This window comes from Aethina tumida, chromosome 5 (genome assembly GCF_024364675.1).
Source record: "Aethina tumida isolate Nest 87 chromosome 5, icAetTumi1.1, whole genome shotgun sequence".
Lineage (NCBI taxonomy): Eukaryota > Metazoa > Arthropoda > Insecta > Coleoptera > Nitidulidae > Aethina > Aethina tumida.
In genome coordinates, this window is record NC_065439.1 from 15,674,651 (window position 1) to 15,691,232 (window position 16,582).

Here is a 16,582-nt window from a genome sequence, read left to right on the forward strand (position 1 = left end):
CTTTTGTTTCATTGTTTTTACTTCTGTTTCTATAGTGAACAGTTATAAATAAATGTAAATATTAACCTATTCAATTGTATAAAACTTTTCAGAGTTCATTCAATTTTACATTATGTCGGAAGTACCTTCAAGCAATATTCCAGAGTTTATTGGTAAGATTTGTCATTACCATTAAATAACAATATAAAGTTTCAAAAACAAGCTTCTATTAATTTTTTTACATTATTAAATAACTGATAAATTGTTAATGGTGATGTTCCGTTGTATCTGCATCTTAGTTTTCAAATAATGTTAATTTTTAAACAAACTAAGGCTTCTTTAGTATTTTCCCCCAGAAATAAAACAGCCTTTATCATACCTTACAGATACAGACAGTTATGACAAAGAGTTTATGCGGTTGTTAAAACATACTTCAGCTTTGAAAGCAGCAGAAATCCCCATTAAACGGGTGAGTGGTTCATTTTACGGTAAAACAATACAAGAATACATAGAGGGTGACAATCAAATCAGAGTATTGGCATCTTTGGTCCCGGACGAGATCATTTACAACATCGACAACAACTCCGTAAGCGAATTCGACTGTAGCCTTCTCGCTGGAGATGTCAAAGGTTAAATTTTACCTTATCCAATAGTTCAGAACTAAAGAAGTTTGCTGATAGGTTTTACGGATTTGACCGAAGTGTATGGAAGAAGCGAGTCTGGTGCTTCTAAGGTCACACAAGTCTTAAACTCTTTCATTGGTTCAATGGTGCAGGAAATTATGTCTCACGGCGGTGACATTTTGAAATTCTCCGGAGATGCTTTCATAGTCGTCTTCAAAAGAACTGAGACGTTGACAATGCGAGATGCTGTGCACGAGGCCATTGATTGTGGTCTTATCATCCAGAAGAACCACGGTCACTATCGTACTGATGTTGGAATTGTAATCAGAGGTAGTCGTTTTCGTTGTTATTCGATTTTATGTGACTTTCTATCCATTTTAGTTAAATTACTCGTATCAGCGGGCACTATCACTTTTGCCATAATAGGAGAAAATGATACATTTCATTATCTGGAAGTGGGACCTCCAATTTGGGACTTAAAGGCAGCAGAAAAAACACTCCTGGCAGGAGAGTTATTAGTATGTTATAGCGCCTGGAGATTCGTCAATCCCAACGATTATCATTTCACCAAAGAAGTCGATACAGAACATGTCAAAGTATTAATTATCTTTTACATCTTTATGAATTTCGTTTTCATTTAAATCATATATAGGTAGAAGGTGTTAGCCAAACTTGGAGACTGGTTCAAAGGCAATACAAATCAAAAGGTGCAATGCCAATTTATTATTTTCTATACTAATCATTTTTTTATTTTAACAGCTTCATTCTCTACGGCAACTGGCACCCAGGACACTACTTATTTAAGTGAGTACCAAACGATTTCCAACTCTCCCGATAAATATTTATGTTAATTGTAGTTCGTCCAGCTGTAGACTATGCTGTGAGAAAGAACATGCAGAGCAAATTGAAGAAGTTCATCATTACCCAGATCAAAGATGCGTTAGAGGCAGATTTAGCCCTAGATTATATCACCGAAGTGCGCCATGTGACAGTGGCCTTCTTCAACGTCGTCATTTCCACAAACTTACAACCTAAAGTTTTTCTCAAAGTCTCTGACAGAGTTTTTAGGTCGGTCCTCAGGAGATTAAAAAAATTCCAAGGGGAGATGAATAAAATGAACGCTTTCGACAAAGACCTAATAATCTTAACGATATTCGGACTGCGTGGCTACAGAGATGGTAATGAGGCGGCCAGAGCCTTGCAGTGTGCTTGGCACTGCTACAATCACATCAGACGTATTAAATATGTAAAATCCGTGTCGATCGGAGTGTGTTCCGGTGAAACTTATTGCGGGGCTTTCGGTCACACGTTGAGGAAAGAGTATACGGTGATTAGCAAAATTGTGAACATGGCTGCTCGCTTGATGATGGCTTACAAAGAGACAATTACCTGTGATCGAGTTACATTATTGATTAGTAAATTCGACTTGGACTTTTTTAAACTGAGAGAATACATTCATTTAAAAGGTGTTGCTTCACCTGGGCCAATATATGAATACAAATACTTTGATAGGTAATGAAATACAGAAGTAATATTTTTAAAATAATAAACTATTTTCAGAAAGGAACAAATAAACGAATTTATATCTAAGTTTCCGATTTTGGGAAGAGATGATGAAATTTCCATATTTTTGGAGCATTTGAAAGAAGCGAGGAAGAAATACAGGGAAATAAGCAGTTCTGATAACACGAACATTTTAATCATAAGAGGACCAGCTTTAATAGGAAAGAATCGGCTTTTAGAAGAATACATTTGGATGACACCTAAGGATTTACCTATGAACATACTCATTCTCAACAAAGTTGATATAAAAGTATTAATATTTTTATTTGTTTTTTAAATAAAATCAGTATGTAAATTATATCACAGGATATCTACTCTCCAATCCAATATTTGTTCCTTCCCACAATGGGTCTGAGCAGAAATGCCACCACTTCAGAGAAGCAAAATTGTTTGAAACAACGACTAAACGTACAGAAGTATGGAGAACTTTTCTGGCACTTGAATCCTGTTTTCCATGTCGAATTTCACAAACCCAAATCTGCAACTGAACCATCGTTTATCGAAAAACGGAAAATAATCTTGGATCTGATTATTAAACTCGCATATTCAGTGAGTTAATACACTTTTTTTTTAGAGTTGTCAAAATTTTATTTTCGTTTCAGAGTTTTATAACATTGTGGGTAATACACTTGAGTCCACTGCGATTTGTTCCTGAAGAATCATGGAGAATCATACTTGCCTTGAGCAAATTGAACTTGTTTTTTCTAGTAGCTAGAAGCGACTCGACAGTTATCCTGCGCCACGAAGATATAAATAACGTGAAATGTGTAGAACTTGAGCCCCTAGATAAATTATACATCGCTCCTATGATCTGTCAGTACCTAAATGTGCGAGGAATCAGCTTGGAACTGGAGAGGTTCATACGGAACAAATGCTCCGGCACTCCTGGTTATTTACAAAATTTGGTTTGTTCCTTAGTTCAAGCTAGAGAAGTGTTGATAAAATCTATGTCTAGAAAGCAAGCCTACGAGCAAGGTCTTATCATGCCCGCCGAATATTTTTTCAGAAGACTCATGCAACCAAAAAGAACCACAATTGAAATGCAGTGGAAAATGTATGACGACTGTTACAAGGTGATGTGATTTGCTTTATAGAACACTCCATAAATGTTCCCATTTTTAGAAGAACACAATCGATGTTGAAACTATGGGTAATTATCGTCTTAAAGAAACCTATGAATATGCTCTCATAAACGTGGTCGTAATCAACAATCTTCAAAATTTACGCATGTGGGATATGTATGGTGAAGAACAGTATAAAGCAAACTGTGAGATGATGCAGATTTGTGATTCATTCAACGGCAAAGAACAAATTATTTCCAAAGTCGGTTCGGTCCTTAGTTATCAGTTCACTCGTCAAGAGTTAGTATATGTAATGCACTCAAACAACACCCTCGACGTCGCAGAAGGTACCACCCAATATCAAGTTAGATATAAACTACTTATAACACTATGCCACTATTACAGCAATTAAATCACTGTTTGAAAAAAAAGTGCTGAGTTGTGCTCACGGTGACTTTCTAGATGGTCACGGATCTAGTTTCAAGAAACGGATCCAAGGACCTGATGATTCGCAGGAGTTAAAATGTGACTGTCGGGGAATAATTATAGAAGGTAAATTATTCATTCAATTCTACTCAACTAAAAATTTAAACTCGTAGACTGCAACCTGCATCTCCCAAAGTACGCATCCTGCGGCTATATGCAATTCAGACACCACGAGTTCAGGAAGATGTGCTACCAACTGTTGACAGATAAACAACGCAAGGAGTTTCATCATAGAGCCATCAGATTCTTGCAGTTGGAAACCAGGAAATGCAAGGCTTGTGGCCAAGGCTACCTAGCCGTTGGATTTATGAAGAAAGAGCGGCTGGTTAAGGTATCTCTTTAAAGTAGTTTATTCGTTATAGTAGTAGTGTTGTGTTTTAGAAAATTAAGAAGTCACGCAAATTAATACATTCTCCTCTGCATTCGTTGCGAAGCGTCGACTCCTCATTCCCCGAAGATCCTTTGGAGTACATTCGGCCCAGCACAAATCTGCCCAGAACTCTACACTCCATCTATTTGGAAACACTGCCATTTGACAAAAAATCAGTGTTGGTAGACTCTTCCAAAAGTGGATCTTACGGATCCAGTAAGTCAAATAAATGATATTAAAATTGTAAAAATTATGCAATACTTATTAATTCAGTTTTAACTGATCTGGGAATGCAAAAGGAGTTCCTACAACACACTTTTAGCGTGGTAAAGAAAATAAAAAGAGACTCGAAAACTCAAAGTTTTTCTGATTTTGATTTTACCGATTGCAAGTGTCAAGTAATACTTATTAGTATGTATTCAAATTTGATTTATCACTACAAAGGTCTCGAAGACTTGCCGAATATTTTTGAATCCATGATGCAATATGTCAATATGTGTTTAGATTCTAAAAACGAAGTGGAAGTTGTTAACATTCTTGCTGAAGCTATGGAATTGTTGGAAGTAAAGGATTTCGAATAATAATTTATTTTTTTATTTTATTCGTTAAATATTTTTTGTTTTTCAGAACCCGAATTTTGTAGGAGACCAACAGAAATGGATGGTAGATTTGAAAAGGGGAAAACTTTATACATTCTATGGCAGATTAAGAATGGATGCGAACAAGTTGGATGAAGCACACAACTATTTCATGAAAGCCTTGAATTGTTATGGGTTTCCGTTTCCAACTGAAAATTCTAAAATACGTTTTAACGTTTGGTGGCAAAACGTAATTCATTGGTACAGATTACATATCTCCACAAACGTCAATTGGTTTTACACAATCGATTCGATTTTCAACGACGATTTATCCGAGTGTTTGCAACACTTGTCCGCCTTATACTTAGTAAATGTCGAAAATATTGATTACACCACATTATTATATAGTAATTTTATAGAAACACGGAGATTATCTCCGGGCAGAACTGGCATCTAGTTGGGGCTTGAATAGAGCACTTGACGCTCACCACAGCTTCATCAATTTATGTAACGCCTACACACATGATCTGGGCATTAGATTATGCCGCAATAAGAAACGAACTATTAACTGCCTTGAAATTAATGCTTTGCAATTAACCAAGATGAAGCGCAATTTCGACAAACGCGAGCTTAAAGCTATCGCCAACCTCCTTTCCTCCATTATGTGTATCAGGTAGTTTCAAATAATTAAACTGCAATTTTGTTACACAATACTTTTAGGATATTTTATGGAAATATGACAATGGCTTACGAGATAGGTCACATTGTATGGAACATAGCAAAGGCTACAAATTCGAAGACGATTATATTAAAATCGCTACCTGTATATTTTTATTCTTTGATTATATTGATGAAGTATTCAGAGCTATTTGATTGTATGAATGACATTTATATTTATGCAAACGAAGATACTGATAATACTGGTTAAATTATTTAATAACACTAAGATATTTTTGTAACTTTTCCTTGTTTCAGGATTGTTTGATTACTACACGGTTTGCCTGATTTTACTTCTTGAAACTGGATATTCAACGGAATCAGTGAAAGACTGTATCACTTTTTCAAGGAGACAATCCTTCAATCTCACTTTAAGAGATCCTAACAGTCGACAGAGATTTTACGTTTTAATTTGGAACTGGTAAGGTCTCAAGCGTTCAATGATCAATAAATAAGATCCGTTTTAATAAATAAGGTTCGTAAGAAGAAAACTGTGGAGTGCCGCAAAAATTTGGGAAGAAAAGACATCAAAATTTAATATATCAAAGGCAGAGACAAGCATTCACAGCCTGGTAACTTATTACTATAAGGTGGAGGCCTCCATTTTGATGTTGGTAAATAAAATGGATAAACGCAATATAGTACGGGTTAAAGAACTGCGAGCCAATATTGATGTTATGCTGAAGAGACTTGAAAATCGCTCTAAAACTGCCACAATACTTAAAATTAGGTGAGTAGTACCAATATTAACTTTTATTTGTTTTTTATTAATTAATTCTAGGGCGAAATATTTAAGGATTTACTATAGGTTGGTTGTGGAGAATAGTTTCAAGGCCTTAGACGATATGTCCAACTTGAAAGAGATGTGTATTGCTGCCAAAGGAGAGTTTCACCTCAACCGATTCGTCCAAAACGAAAAAGTATTTTGTTCATTTAAAGTTTCCTTGTTATAAAAACGTATGTTTCAGTTTTGGATGAATAAATTAACTGCATCCGATGCGAATGTGTGGTTTGAGAAGTGTGATTTTGACAAAGTCCTTGACTACGGTGATTTTGAAGAAGGCAAAACAGCCATATTTGTTGCACCACTTCCTTTATATGTTTAATTATTATAATTTCAATTTATGTTATGTGTTAATAAATAATACACGTAATATTATATTATTTTAAACAAATTTATTTTTTATATTTAAGTACAAAAAAGGGTCATGGAACCTGCCTTAAAACCTACTACACTACTCTGCAACAACAGGAATGCATTTCTAACAATTGGAATTCTGTACAAAAGGCACTATGTTCAGATTATTTTGCTGGCTACAGAAAAATCCATTACACATCATAATATTGATATGTTTGTGATACTAAAATTCTTTAAACCTATTTACATTACTAATAAATATTATCAGTCAATTAATATACGTTTGAATATCTATGAAGTATTTAAAACGCGATTTGCACCCAATAAAACCAAATAAAATTTATCAATTTCCTGGACACGGACGGACCTACTAACTACTACTTCATAGATATCGTTTGGTAACGAAAAACAAAAACTAAACTACACTGATTACAACAGAACGGTTTGGAATGTGGCGGGCAGATTGATGTGCGTTTCAGTCTTGTAAGAGAAGCTGTGGGGAATGTGTCTAAACCTAATTTCAAATATCAGAGAGATCAACAAATTAAAATAGTAATCAGTTTAATTAATTCATTTTGAAAATGTAGGTGGTATTGAAGCTTTGCATGAAAGTGTAGTTCATTTTCGCCAAAAACTTCTTGATCGTTTCTTTCTCTAAATCATTTGCTGTCAATGTTACAGAAATGATTTTAATGTTCACCTTGTCGAAGGGTATGGTTTCCAGCACCTGAAGCTCGGTACCGCCCGCCTCCAAACTCAAATAGTCAATGTCCATCACGTTCATCGCCAACAGCAACGAATAAATCGGGAAACACTTAACGCGAGTGTTGAACGAATCCGTATCTTCGATACTGTTAGCGTGGATACTGTTAATTTTAACGCCATCATGTTCCTGATGAAGCGTAACTTCCTTTGGATAAGGAATTGGGCTGAGGCAAGCGTGAATGGCCTGTGACCTGACACGATTGTGACGTCTCAGGCTGAAATAATGTCTCGGATCCGACTGTATGAGGAGGCCGCGCCAGTTCAGTTTGCGTTCCAACCAATCGGTTTTCGATGTCTTGCCGTCTCCGTACGCTCCAGCCTCCACGAACACACCATTTCTCTGTAACAAATTATATGAAAATATTATGTAATAAATTGGCAAATAGTACTATCAAGTTCAAAGGAATAAATATTTTCATAAATTTAAAAAAATGTTAATTAAGGGGCACAAATTGATAAATTTCGATTGTTTAAAAAATATAATTTTGGCAGGTCAAAAATCATCAAATTTTCGGCCACAATGAGTGACTGCTGCAGTTGAGGACCTTTTTTGTTTAAGAGGAGTAACCAATTAATTTTTTTCATTTAAGTATTTCACAGTAATAATTTTTATATAATCGTATCCTCCAAATTTTAATACATTCAATGCAATTTTTCTTTAAAAAGCTTACAAAAATAACTTTTTTATGTCACCACACTAGGTGTACCCCTTAAAATTAATAGTTTCTAAAAAATTAAAGAACAAATTGATTATTTTATAATTTAATAAACTTTGTGATTTACATAAAATCAACAATACTCACTCACCTTGTTATTTAAAAGCTTCAAGACATAAATGGTGTCATTTGAGATTGTGTCCTCTGACTCGAGCATCTTGTGATGAGGCTCAATTGCAGGGGTGAGGTGCACCTCCCTAATGTAGGTTATGAGCTGCGGATTATCCTGGGCGACACCGTAGAACTCATTGTCTTGACTCATATTCACTTGGAACTGATAGTGCTTCATCGCTACAAAAAACGGAGCTTAGACGCGTTCAATTAAAAATTTTGAAAGGTCTCATTACCTGTGTGGTCCATATAGACAATGAGTATGGTCATAACGGTGACAAAGGCAATAAAAAAAGCGGCCAAAGGCAACAGTTTATTGGTGACGCTCACGTTGGGATCGAAAGCCCCGACTTTCGTGGGGCTCGGCGGTATTTCCGATACGTTGCTTTGCACTGCATTGTTTTGATTGTTCGCACTCATTGTTCCAGTTAGGAATCTCACAAAAAAACACTATTTTACCACGCGAAAACACAGTAAAAACCGCACCGAACAGTCAGTGTTGCGAGAGCATGATTCACTAGCTCGTTCGCAGGTAGAATCACAAACAAATAGAGTTTTGTGTGCGAGTCGACGGCATATCCTGGTTGACCAGGTGCATAAGACCAATAGGGAACACGGCCGCTGACTATTTGAGGGGGAAACGGGGCAAAATCACCTCTAATGCCGTCCCTGCCATTATTCTAATGTTGTTAGTGCGATTTACGCGGTTGTCGGTTTTATGTTTCTTGGTACTCGGCTCTTGCTGCGTTGACAATCTTTAAGACGTTCTGAAAATGGTCATTGTTTGGTTCGGGGCCTGTTTGTACGTGATTTTTGTTGGAATTCACGGATTTTTGACGTTTGGTTAACGTCCTATTTGACGTTTCGTTGTGACATTTATCGTTTTGGTGCTAATTTATTATAAATAAATGTACTAACTGTATTTAATGGTATTTAGCATTTTATAACAGCTTCATTAGTACTTTAAATATTAGTAATATATGTAATGCAATAATCCAATAATGATCTATATTATTATCAATTTTTATTACTTCCTCAAAATAAAAGGATTCACCAGTGGCGGCTCGTGAGGTTTGAGTGTGGTGAGGCACAGTCACAAATTCTCTTTTGATACCGAATATCTTCACCACTCTTTGAAAATAAAAGACATCTTGTTAAAGTATTCAAATTAGAGATTGAAAGATTTAACATCAAACATTTTATCCTAGTAATTTAAACTGAAAATACACATTTCTTTAATAAAAAACCACCTCGTCGATGACATTTTTTGTGATAATAAATTCTTTCATGCTATTACTATTTATGTCTTAAGAGAGAAGTATTAAAAACCTTTCCACAATTTAATCCACCATATCAAATAGATTTTGAAACTGAAGAATGTTGGTGAACTTCGTTGTGACGGTATTTTTGGTTGTCTCTTTGATTAGAGGCACGCCTCAGCTCCCCTACCATTGAAACAATAGTCCCACCTTAAAGCGCACGCGCAAACGTTGGAAGCAAATAGAAATATTTAAGATTAACTTATGGCGCGAAAAGGCACATTTAAAAATGCCTCTGGAAATTTTGCGCACAAAATATTCATTGAAATTTAATATAAAACTGTTATTGCTTGTTTACTTGTCTGTTTAACAACATATGACCCTCCTATTTTAGTTTAAATATTAAATTATTTAATATCTATTTTATAGAATAAAATTATAAAAATTGTATTTTTAATATTAACATTAGTCAATATAACCATATTCATCTGAGTAGTTGTCATCAAATATTTTAAAAGAAAAATTTAACAATAACTATAAACTATTTTCGTAGTATTACTTATAAAAATTAAACAGCGACAACAAGGCCCATTCGTTATAATTCTTAAAAGTTTCACTGAACATTCTTAAATTAAAATAACTTCTCGTTTCATGACAATAATTAAATTACAAATCGCTAAAAGTTAGGCGTCAAATTATTCAATTTATGGTAAAAATACAGAAAAAAAGACGCCTATTTTATAGAAGCCGCGTATTCGACAACACGTCAACAGATGTCAGCACGACTTTTTTGATGTGGCGGTCGCACAGTTGTTTTCTTAGTTGAGCGAGAGTTAAAAAAACATGGTCGCTTAATAACATTAATCTGTGTTGATATGTCGGCGTAAACATGTCACTGTGATTCGCAACAACCAATCGGACGGGATTCGATGAATGTAACATTCCATACGGTCAAACTGCAAGCAGGTGAGCATATCTAATAGCGATTGTTGATGTAGGTTAGATTTTTTATCTCTAATCGGAATATTCTCCGGGATTTTCGGACAGTTTTGCGTGACCGTTCGTCCAATACGGACGTGAATATTGTTTGTTTACCGTGTGATTCGCCATGTCGGCCGCGATATGTTATCTCGTCAGACATGTAGGGTCCGAGTTCGAATGATGCTGCGCTTTCTAATTACGATAAATTATATAACTTTCGATTCACGTGTGCCAAATCGCCAGGGAAACACGTAAATAAAACCGCGCTCACGTTGACCCGACCACGGATAACTGCTGCGACGGTTTTCAATTTTTTGGAAAAATTATCGCAAAGAAACAGCCTTGATGATTGATGACAAGGTAACATTTGTTAGCGTCGAAATCTGTCTAGTCATGTAGCGTCAATAAATAGTGATAAACTGCTGATTCGATCATTGTTTACATCGCGCAACCTTGTAACGGCGCGGTGGTTTTTTGCCATCCAAAATAAACTGCTGGCTCGCATAACCGCGTGCATTCTTACGCATTCTTACACGTCCTCTTACGCGCAATGTGTGATGGAAAATACATATTTCGAAATCCCGATAAAATCCTGACATTTAATTAAAAACGTGCAGAAAATGTCAGTGCGACTTTTAACGTTCCCATAAGTTTGTTGTTACATACCATTAAATTTACAAATTACAATTACAATAATTTCATATCGAATAAATTTTACCTAGTGATAAGCTTAAACTACGCCACAATTTATAAAACCCACCTTTTTAATAAAAATAAATCATACCTTTTTTAATTATAATAAATCTTATCAATGCCGAATTAAGTGACACTTTAATTAATACGGACAATCACGAAATGACAAAGCAGAATTCCGAGCAGGAAATCTCGCTTGTGACTCTTAAAATTTGCTTAATTATATTGTTACATGACTGGCATAAAATTTTAAATGTTTCATTTGTATTGCATTATTATCAAAGTTCTATTTATAAACAGCTCTCATGTTTCAAAATAATAGTTTAATCCGTATTAGTTTCTGCCTTTTCTATTACTTTTTTACTACTTTAATTGCATGTACTTAAAACTGGTAGTAATTTGTCTTAGATAATAGATAATTTATTATGAACATTATTATACTTTAATGAGTGGCTGACATCTTTACCAAGACAACTTCATTTACTTTGTTTAAAAGTTGTTATTAATATCAATAAGAGGTATCTTATGTATGTTATGATCAGATTTGCTAACTTTAAATTAAACTGTGCCTTTTCTATTACTTTTTTACTACTTTAATTGCATCACTTTAACTATTGTTTAACATTCTTAAAACTGGTAGCAATTTGTCTTAGATAATTTATTTTGAAAATTATTCTACTTTAATGAGTGGCTGACATCGCTACCAAGAAAACTTGATTTATTTTGTTTAAATATTTCTCTTAATTAAAAATAGTTATTAATATCAATAAGAGGTATCTTATGTGTGTTTTATGATCAGGTTTGCTAACTTTAAATTAAACTGTTTAAAACATATGGTTTATATTTTAAATAACTAAATATAATATTAGAAAGCTAAAAGGTTGAAACAACAATTTATTCTACTAAATTTATTTAGAAGTATATAATAAATATGGCATTAGAATTTTATCAGTTATTCTGAATAAATTATCAACAAAATTTAATTTATCTTTGCAGATTATTAAATACAAAATTAAATATTTGATTTCAAAAATAACATACCTCATTTAACTTATTTAAAGGTTTTTCCTAATTAAAACTAAACATTAACGTTAATAAGATTCCTCGTATTCTTATTAACAGATTTGTCAAGTTTAAGTTAACCTGTTTAAGACAAGTTTTGTTTATGTTTTAAAAAACTGAAAACATATGAATTAGGAAACTAAAAGGTTTATGTAAAAACACCTCATTTATTCAACAGAATTTATTTATAAATATAAAATATAAATGCTACTAGAATTTTGTTAGTTATTCTGAAAAAAAATCAACAAAATTAAATTTATTTTTACAGATTATTCTATTTTAATTAAAACTATTATTGTTTTTTTACATTTTGAACAATTAAAAATTATATATTTTATTACAAAAAGAACTTTTATTATACAGTAGGAAAAATGTTTGACCCATCTAAATTTAGAAAGACAGAGACAGTAGAAATCCCATAGTGGGAGACTTACTGTCTCTATTATACTTGATGTCACTTTCAGGATTCAGATGGATCAAACTCTTTTCGTACTGTATGTTAAAACTGGGTATGAACCAAAAAATCTCATTTAATTTGTTTTGTTTCTCCAAAATTAAAACTAATCATTAATATTAATAAGATGTTCTTATCAAGATTGGCAAGTTTTAAATAAACTGTTTAAATATATTTTGTTTATATGTTAATTAACAAAAGATAAATTTTAAATGTATTATTTTGAAATCTGTAATTAATATTAATATAATACGTAGTATTCTTATAATCAGTGTCAGCAAATTTGAAATAGACTATTTAAATCATGTTTTGTTTATATTTTAAATAACATAGATTTTAAATATTTTATTATAAAACTAAAAGGTTCTTGTTAAAACAACTCATTTATTCAAGTGTCAAGTGAAAATTTTAGCAGTTATTCTAAAAAAAAACAACGAAAGCATTATTTATCAGATCAATAGATTTTGTAGTATTTTAAGCAATAAATAATTTAAATATTTTATTACAAATATGACAATATTTATAATAAAAAAGTTCCATTGAAATATTTTGTTTATTACTATTTTAATGTGATCACATTTTCTATGATTAAAGTTGCTTTTAACTGGTAATAGCTTGCTATATATAGTTTATTTTAAAAAATATTCTATTTTGATGAGTGGTTGACATCTCCACCAATTTGAAACGTTTTCCTAATTAAAAACTAATTATTATTAATAAGATTCCTCATGATTTTATAATCAGGTTTGGTTTGTTCTTTTAACCACAACGTTGTCAATTATTCTGAAAAATTTATCAACAAAATCATTATTTTTTAGAATATTCTATTTTTTCACATTTGCCTTGCATTTTAAACATTTAAAAAATAAAAATATATATAGAAGTATTTATCTGTATATATTATGTATCTTACACTTTTTGACTATTTTAATTGAATCACATTTTCTATGATTAATAGTAATAAGATTTCTCGTGATTTTATAATCAGGGTTTGGTTAGTTTTTATTTAACCACCAAATATGAATTTTATTCATATTATTAGAAAACTAAATGATTTCTCTTAAAACAATTAATCTGATGATGATGAGATTTATCAACTAAAACATTTATTTTTCCAATAATCATAATTACAAAAATAACAATATAAGTTGAATGAATAATATGAAAACAAGTTGCAACAATTTTACATAAAACTTCTTGAAGCACCGATTATTTTATTTAAAATAAAATGTCTTATACTTGTTAGTGCAGTCAAAAATAACGTATAATTTAAGTATTTTATTTACATTTATGTTCGTCATAGAATAATCAGTTTTATGAACAGTAGTAATTAAACACTAGTTAATATGCCATTATAAATTATTGAGCATTTGCATGCAGTTAGTGGATTTATGATTTCCACCGTAATTACCATAGCGTCGACTTGATCCCGACCAGCAAACATTTCGTATCGAACTTTCTGAGGAGTAACATTAACGTTCAATTTCGGAACAATGCGTGTGGTAAAAGCTGACTGGATGTTTAATGTGTCGATAACAATAATAACTCATAAATGCCTGCTTGCTTCCAGATCGAGATGATGGACGCGGACGAGGACTACGGCAGTTACTATCAGAGGAACTCGCCAAGACAGAATGGCAGCGTCCATTCGGATATAGGAGACATGAGTTTTATGATGATCGACTATATTAAAGAAGCCATGAAGGTAAAAATCCCCTTGTCACTTTTACTTCCGATAAATCACTGAATCGTCCGCGATTCTAAGTATTTGTGAGTAAGATAAACGGCAGTTGTGCAGGCCATGGACATGATGAGGGGCCACCACATGCTGACGGATGTGGTGCTGGAGGTGGGCTGCGACGTCTTTCACGCCCATCGCGTCGTCTTGGCGGCCGCCAGTCCCTATTTCAAGGCGATGTTCACGGGCGGCCTCAAGGAGAGCGAGATGAACAGAGTGAAGCTGCAGGGCGTCTCTGCCACGGCGATGTCGCGTCTGATCAATTTCATGTACACGGGGATGATCAGAGTGACGGAAAACACCGTGTGCCAGCTGTTGCCCGCCGCCACCATGTTGCAGGTCAGTAATGAATTGCGTATTTTCCTGTTTATCCTTTGTATGAACAATATTTTTGAATTAGTCATTATCTGGATGAAGCTGTTATCATGTGTTTATATGTGGCTGTGATATTATTATAGGTTCCTAATGTGATACAAGCTTGCTGTGATTTCCTCGAGAGACAACTGGACCCAAGCAACGCAATCGGCATTGCCAGTTTTGCTGAACAACACGGCTGCATAGAACTGTACAAAAAAGCCAACCAATACATTGAACGACATTTTAGCCAGGTGAGCATAAAATTACCATCAATTAACAACCCATTATTAATGATTTACCTGCAGATTTGTCACGAGGAAGAATTCCTGCAACTATCCGCCCAACAACTAATCTCTCTGATAAAAAAGGACGAGTTGAACGTGCAAGACGAGAAGGAGGTTTACAACGCTGTTCTGAAATGGGTGAAATACGACGAAGACAATCGTCACATGAAGATGGAATGTATACTTAGTGCCGTCCGTTGTCAATTTTTGCCGCCCAAGTTTCTCAACGACCAAATGACTAATTGTGACGTAATCAAAAAGACGCCAGCCTGTAAAGAGTATCTAGCCCGCATATTCAAAGTATGTGTTACACAGCAATGCTTTGCTAATGTTTCATTGAATTGTTTTTCCTCAGGATTTAACCTTGCACATAAGAACAGCGGTTAAGGAAAGAAGCCCGAATATCCCGCGAGTAATTTACATAGCAGGCGGTTACTTCAAACAGTCCCTAGACGTTTTAGAGGGTTACAATGTGGACGATAAAACGTGGACGGCCCTAGACCGACTGACAGTTCCGCGTTCCGGATTGGGGGGCGCGTTTCTAAAAGTATGTGTCAATTAACAATTTTATTTTGGTTTAGTTAAGGGTTGTTTTCAGGGTACTTTTTATGCGGTGGGCGGGAGAAACAACAGCCCGGGTAACAGTTACGATTCGGACTGGGTAGACAAATATAATCCCATCAAAGATCAGTGGCGACCCTGCAGTCCGATGTCCGTGCCGCGGAATCGCGTCGGAGTCTCGGTTATGGACGGTCTTCTTTATGCTGTCGGCGGTAGCGAAGGGAACAAGTACCATAGCAGTGTTGAATGGTAGTAAATTTGTTTTTTCTTGAGGTCGATTATTCATCGATTATTTTCAGTTACGATCCGGAGGTTGATCGTTGGCAGACGGTGAAACCAATGCATTACAAAAGACTGGCATTAGGAGTGGCGGTGGTGAACAGGCTGTTGTATGCAATCGGCGGCTACGACGGGGAAAGCAGGCACAATAGTGTCGAGTGTTACCATCCGGAGAACGACGAGTGGACGTTGGTTAGTCCCATGCAGACAAGACGAAGCGGTGCAGCCGTCGCAGCTATTAACCAATATATTTATGTGGTCGGAGGGTATGACGGTGTGTCCCAACTGAACACAGTGGAGAGATATGATACTGAAAAAGATTTGTGGCAGTTTGTCTCTAGTATGAAGGTGGCCAGGAGCGCCTTAAGTGTTACCGTACTCGACTGCAAACTGTATGCAATGGGTAAGTGTTCAAATGTTGTGAAATTTTGTTACAACAGATATATATTTTTATTTTAAGGTGGTTATGATGGACAAAACTTCCTGAAAAACGTAGAAATTTACGATCCATCAGAGGACAAATGGGTGGATGGTGAGCCTTTGACGTCCGGAAGATCTGGACACGCAAGTGCAGTATGTTATCAACCACCTTGTACTCCCAAATGCCGAATTCTGTCGGCAATAACCTCCAACAGTGAGTCGAATAAAACGAAGTGATATTTGTTATTTTAGTCGAGTTTTGTGAAGTTTCTTTTAGTTATAAGTTGTACATATTTTGTAGGTGTAAATCATTAATTAATTGTACCTACATGTTTTATATTTCAAATGAAAATGTTTTATACAAAGAAATAAAATATTTATTCATTA

At 34.4% G+C, this 16,582-nt stretch overlaps 3 protein-coding genes across 5 annotated transcripts; 2 read left to right on the forward strand and 1 right to left on the reverse strand.

Moving 5' to 3' along the window:
* Positions 1–1,900: 1,900 nt before the first annotated feature.
* Positions 1,901–6,541, forward strand: LOC109605268 (adenylate cyclase type 10-like). The gene is made up of 16 exons (XM_049967722.1): positions 1,901–2,114; positions 2,163–2,415; positions 2,472–2,714; positions 2,768–3,238; positions 3,288–3,573; positions 3,632–3,778; positions 3,826–4,043; positions 4,094–4,298; positions 4,356–4,645; positions 4,710–5,027; positions 5,080–5,333; positions 5,381–5,583; positions 5,636–5,798; positions 5,853–6,107; positions 6,159–6,297; positions 6,346–6,541. The coding sequence occupies exons 1-16, from the start codon at positions 1,951–1,953 to the stop codon at positions 6,481–6,483; spliced, it is 3,747 nt and encodes a 1,248-aa protein (XP_049823679.1). The 5' UTR covers positions 1,901–1,950; the 3' UTR covers positions 6,484–6,541.
* On the reverse strand, positions 6,532–8,955 carry LOC109606667 (protein Star). Its single transcript, XM_020023198.2, has 3 exons — positions 8,344–8,955; positions 8,088–8,287; positions 6,532–7,620 (listed from the first exon to the last, which is right to left on the reverse strand). The coding sequence occupies exons 1-3, from the start codon at positions 8,525–8,527 to the stop codon at positions 7,081–7,083; spliced, it is 924 nt and encodes a 307-aa protein (XP_019878757.1). The 5' UTR covers positions 8,528–8,955; the 3' UTR covers positions 6,532–7,080.
* Positions 8,956–10,164: 1,209 nt separating this feature from the next.
* On the forward strand, positions 10,165–16,582 carry LOC109601733 (kelch-like ECH-associated protein 1). Of its 3 annotated transcripts, none has more exons than XM_049967533.1 (9): positions 10,165–10,332; positions 14,127–14,261; positions 14,355–14,633; positions 14,753–14,902; positions 14,957–15,235; positions 15,291–15,482; positions 15,534–15,745; positions 15,796–16,178; positions 16,236–16,582. In XM_049967533.1, exons 2-9 carry the CDS (start codon positions 14,133–14,135, stop codon positions 16,430–16,432), a joined length of 1,821 nt encoding a protein of 606 aa, XP_049823490.1. In that variant the 5' UTR covers positions 10,165–10,332; positions 14,127–14,132; the 3' UTR covers positions 16,433–16,582. The 3 variants fall into 3 exon arrangements, with proteins under 3 accessions (XP_049823490.1, XP_019873564.1, XP_049823492.1); XM_020018005.2 differs by lacking the exon at positions 10,165–10,332 and adding an exon at positions 10,435–10,707; XM_049967535.1 differs by lacking the exon at positions 10,165–10,332 and having other exon boundaries at positions 14,347–14,633.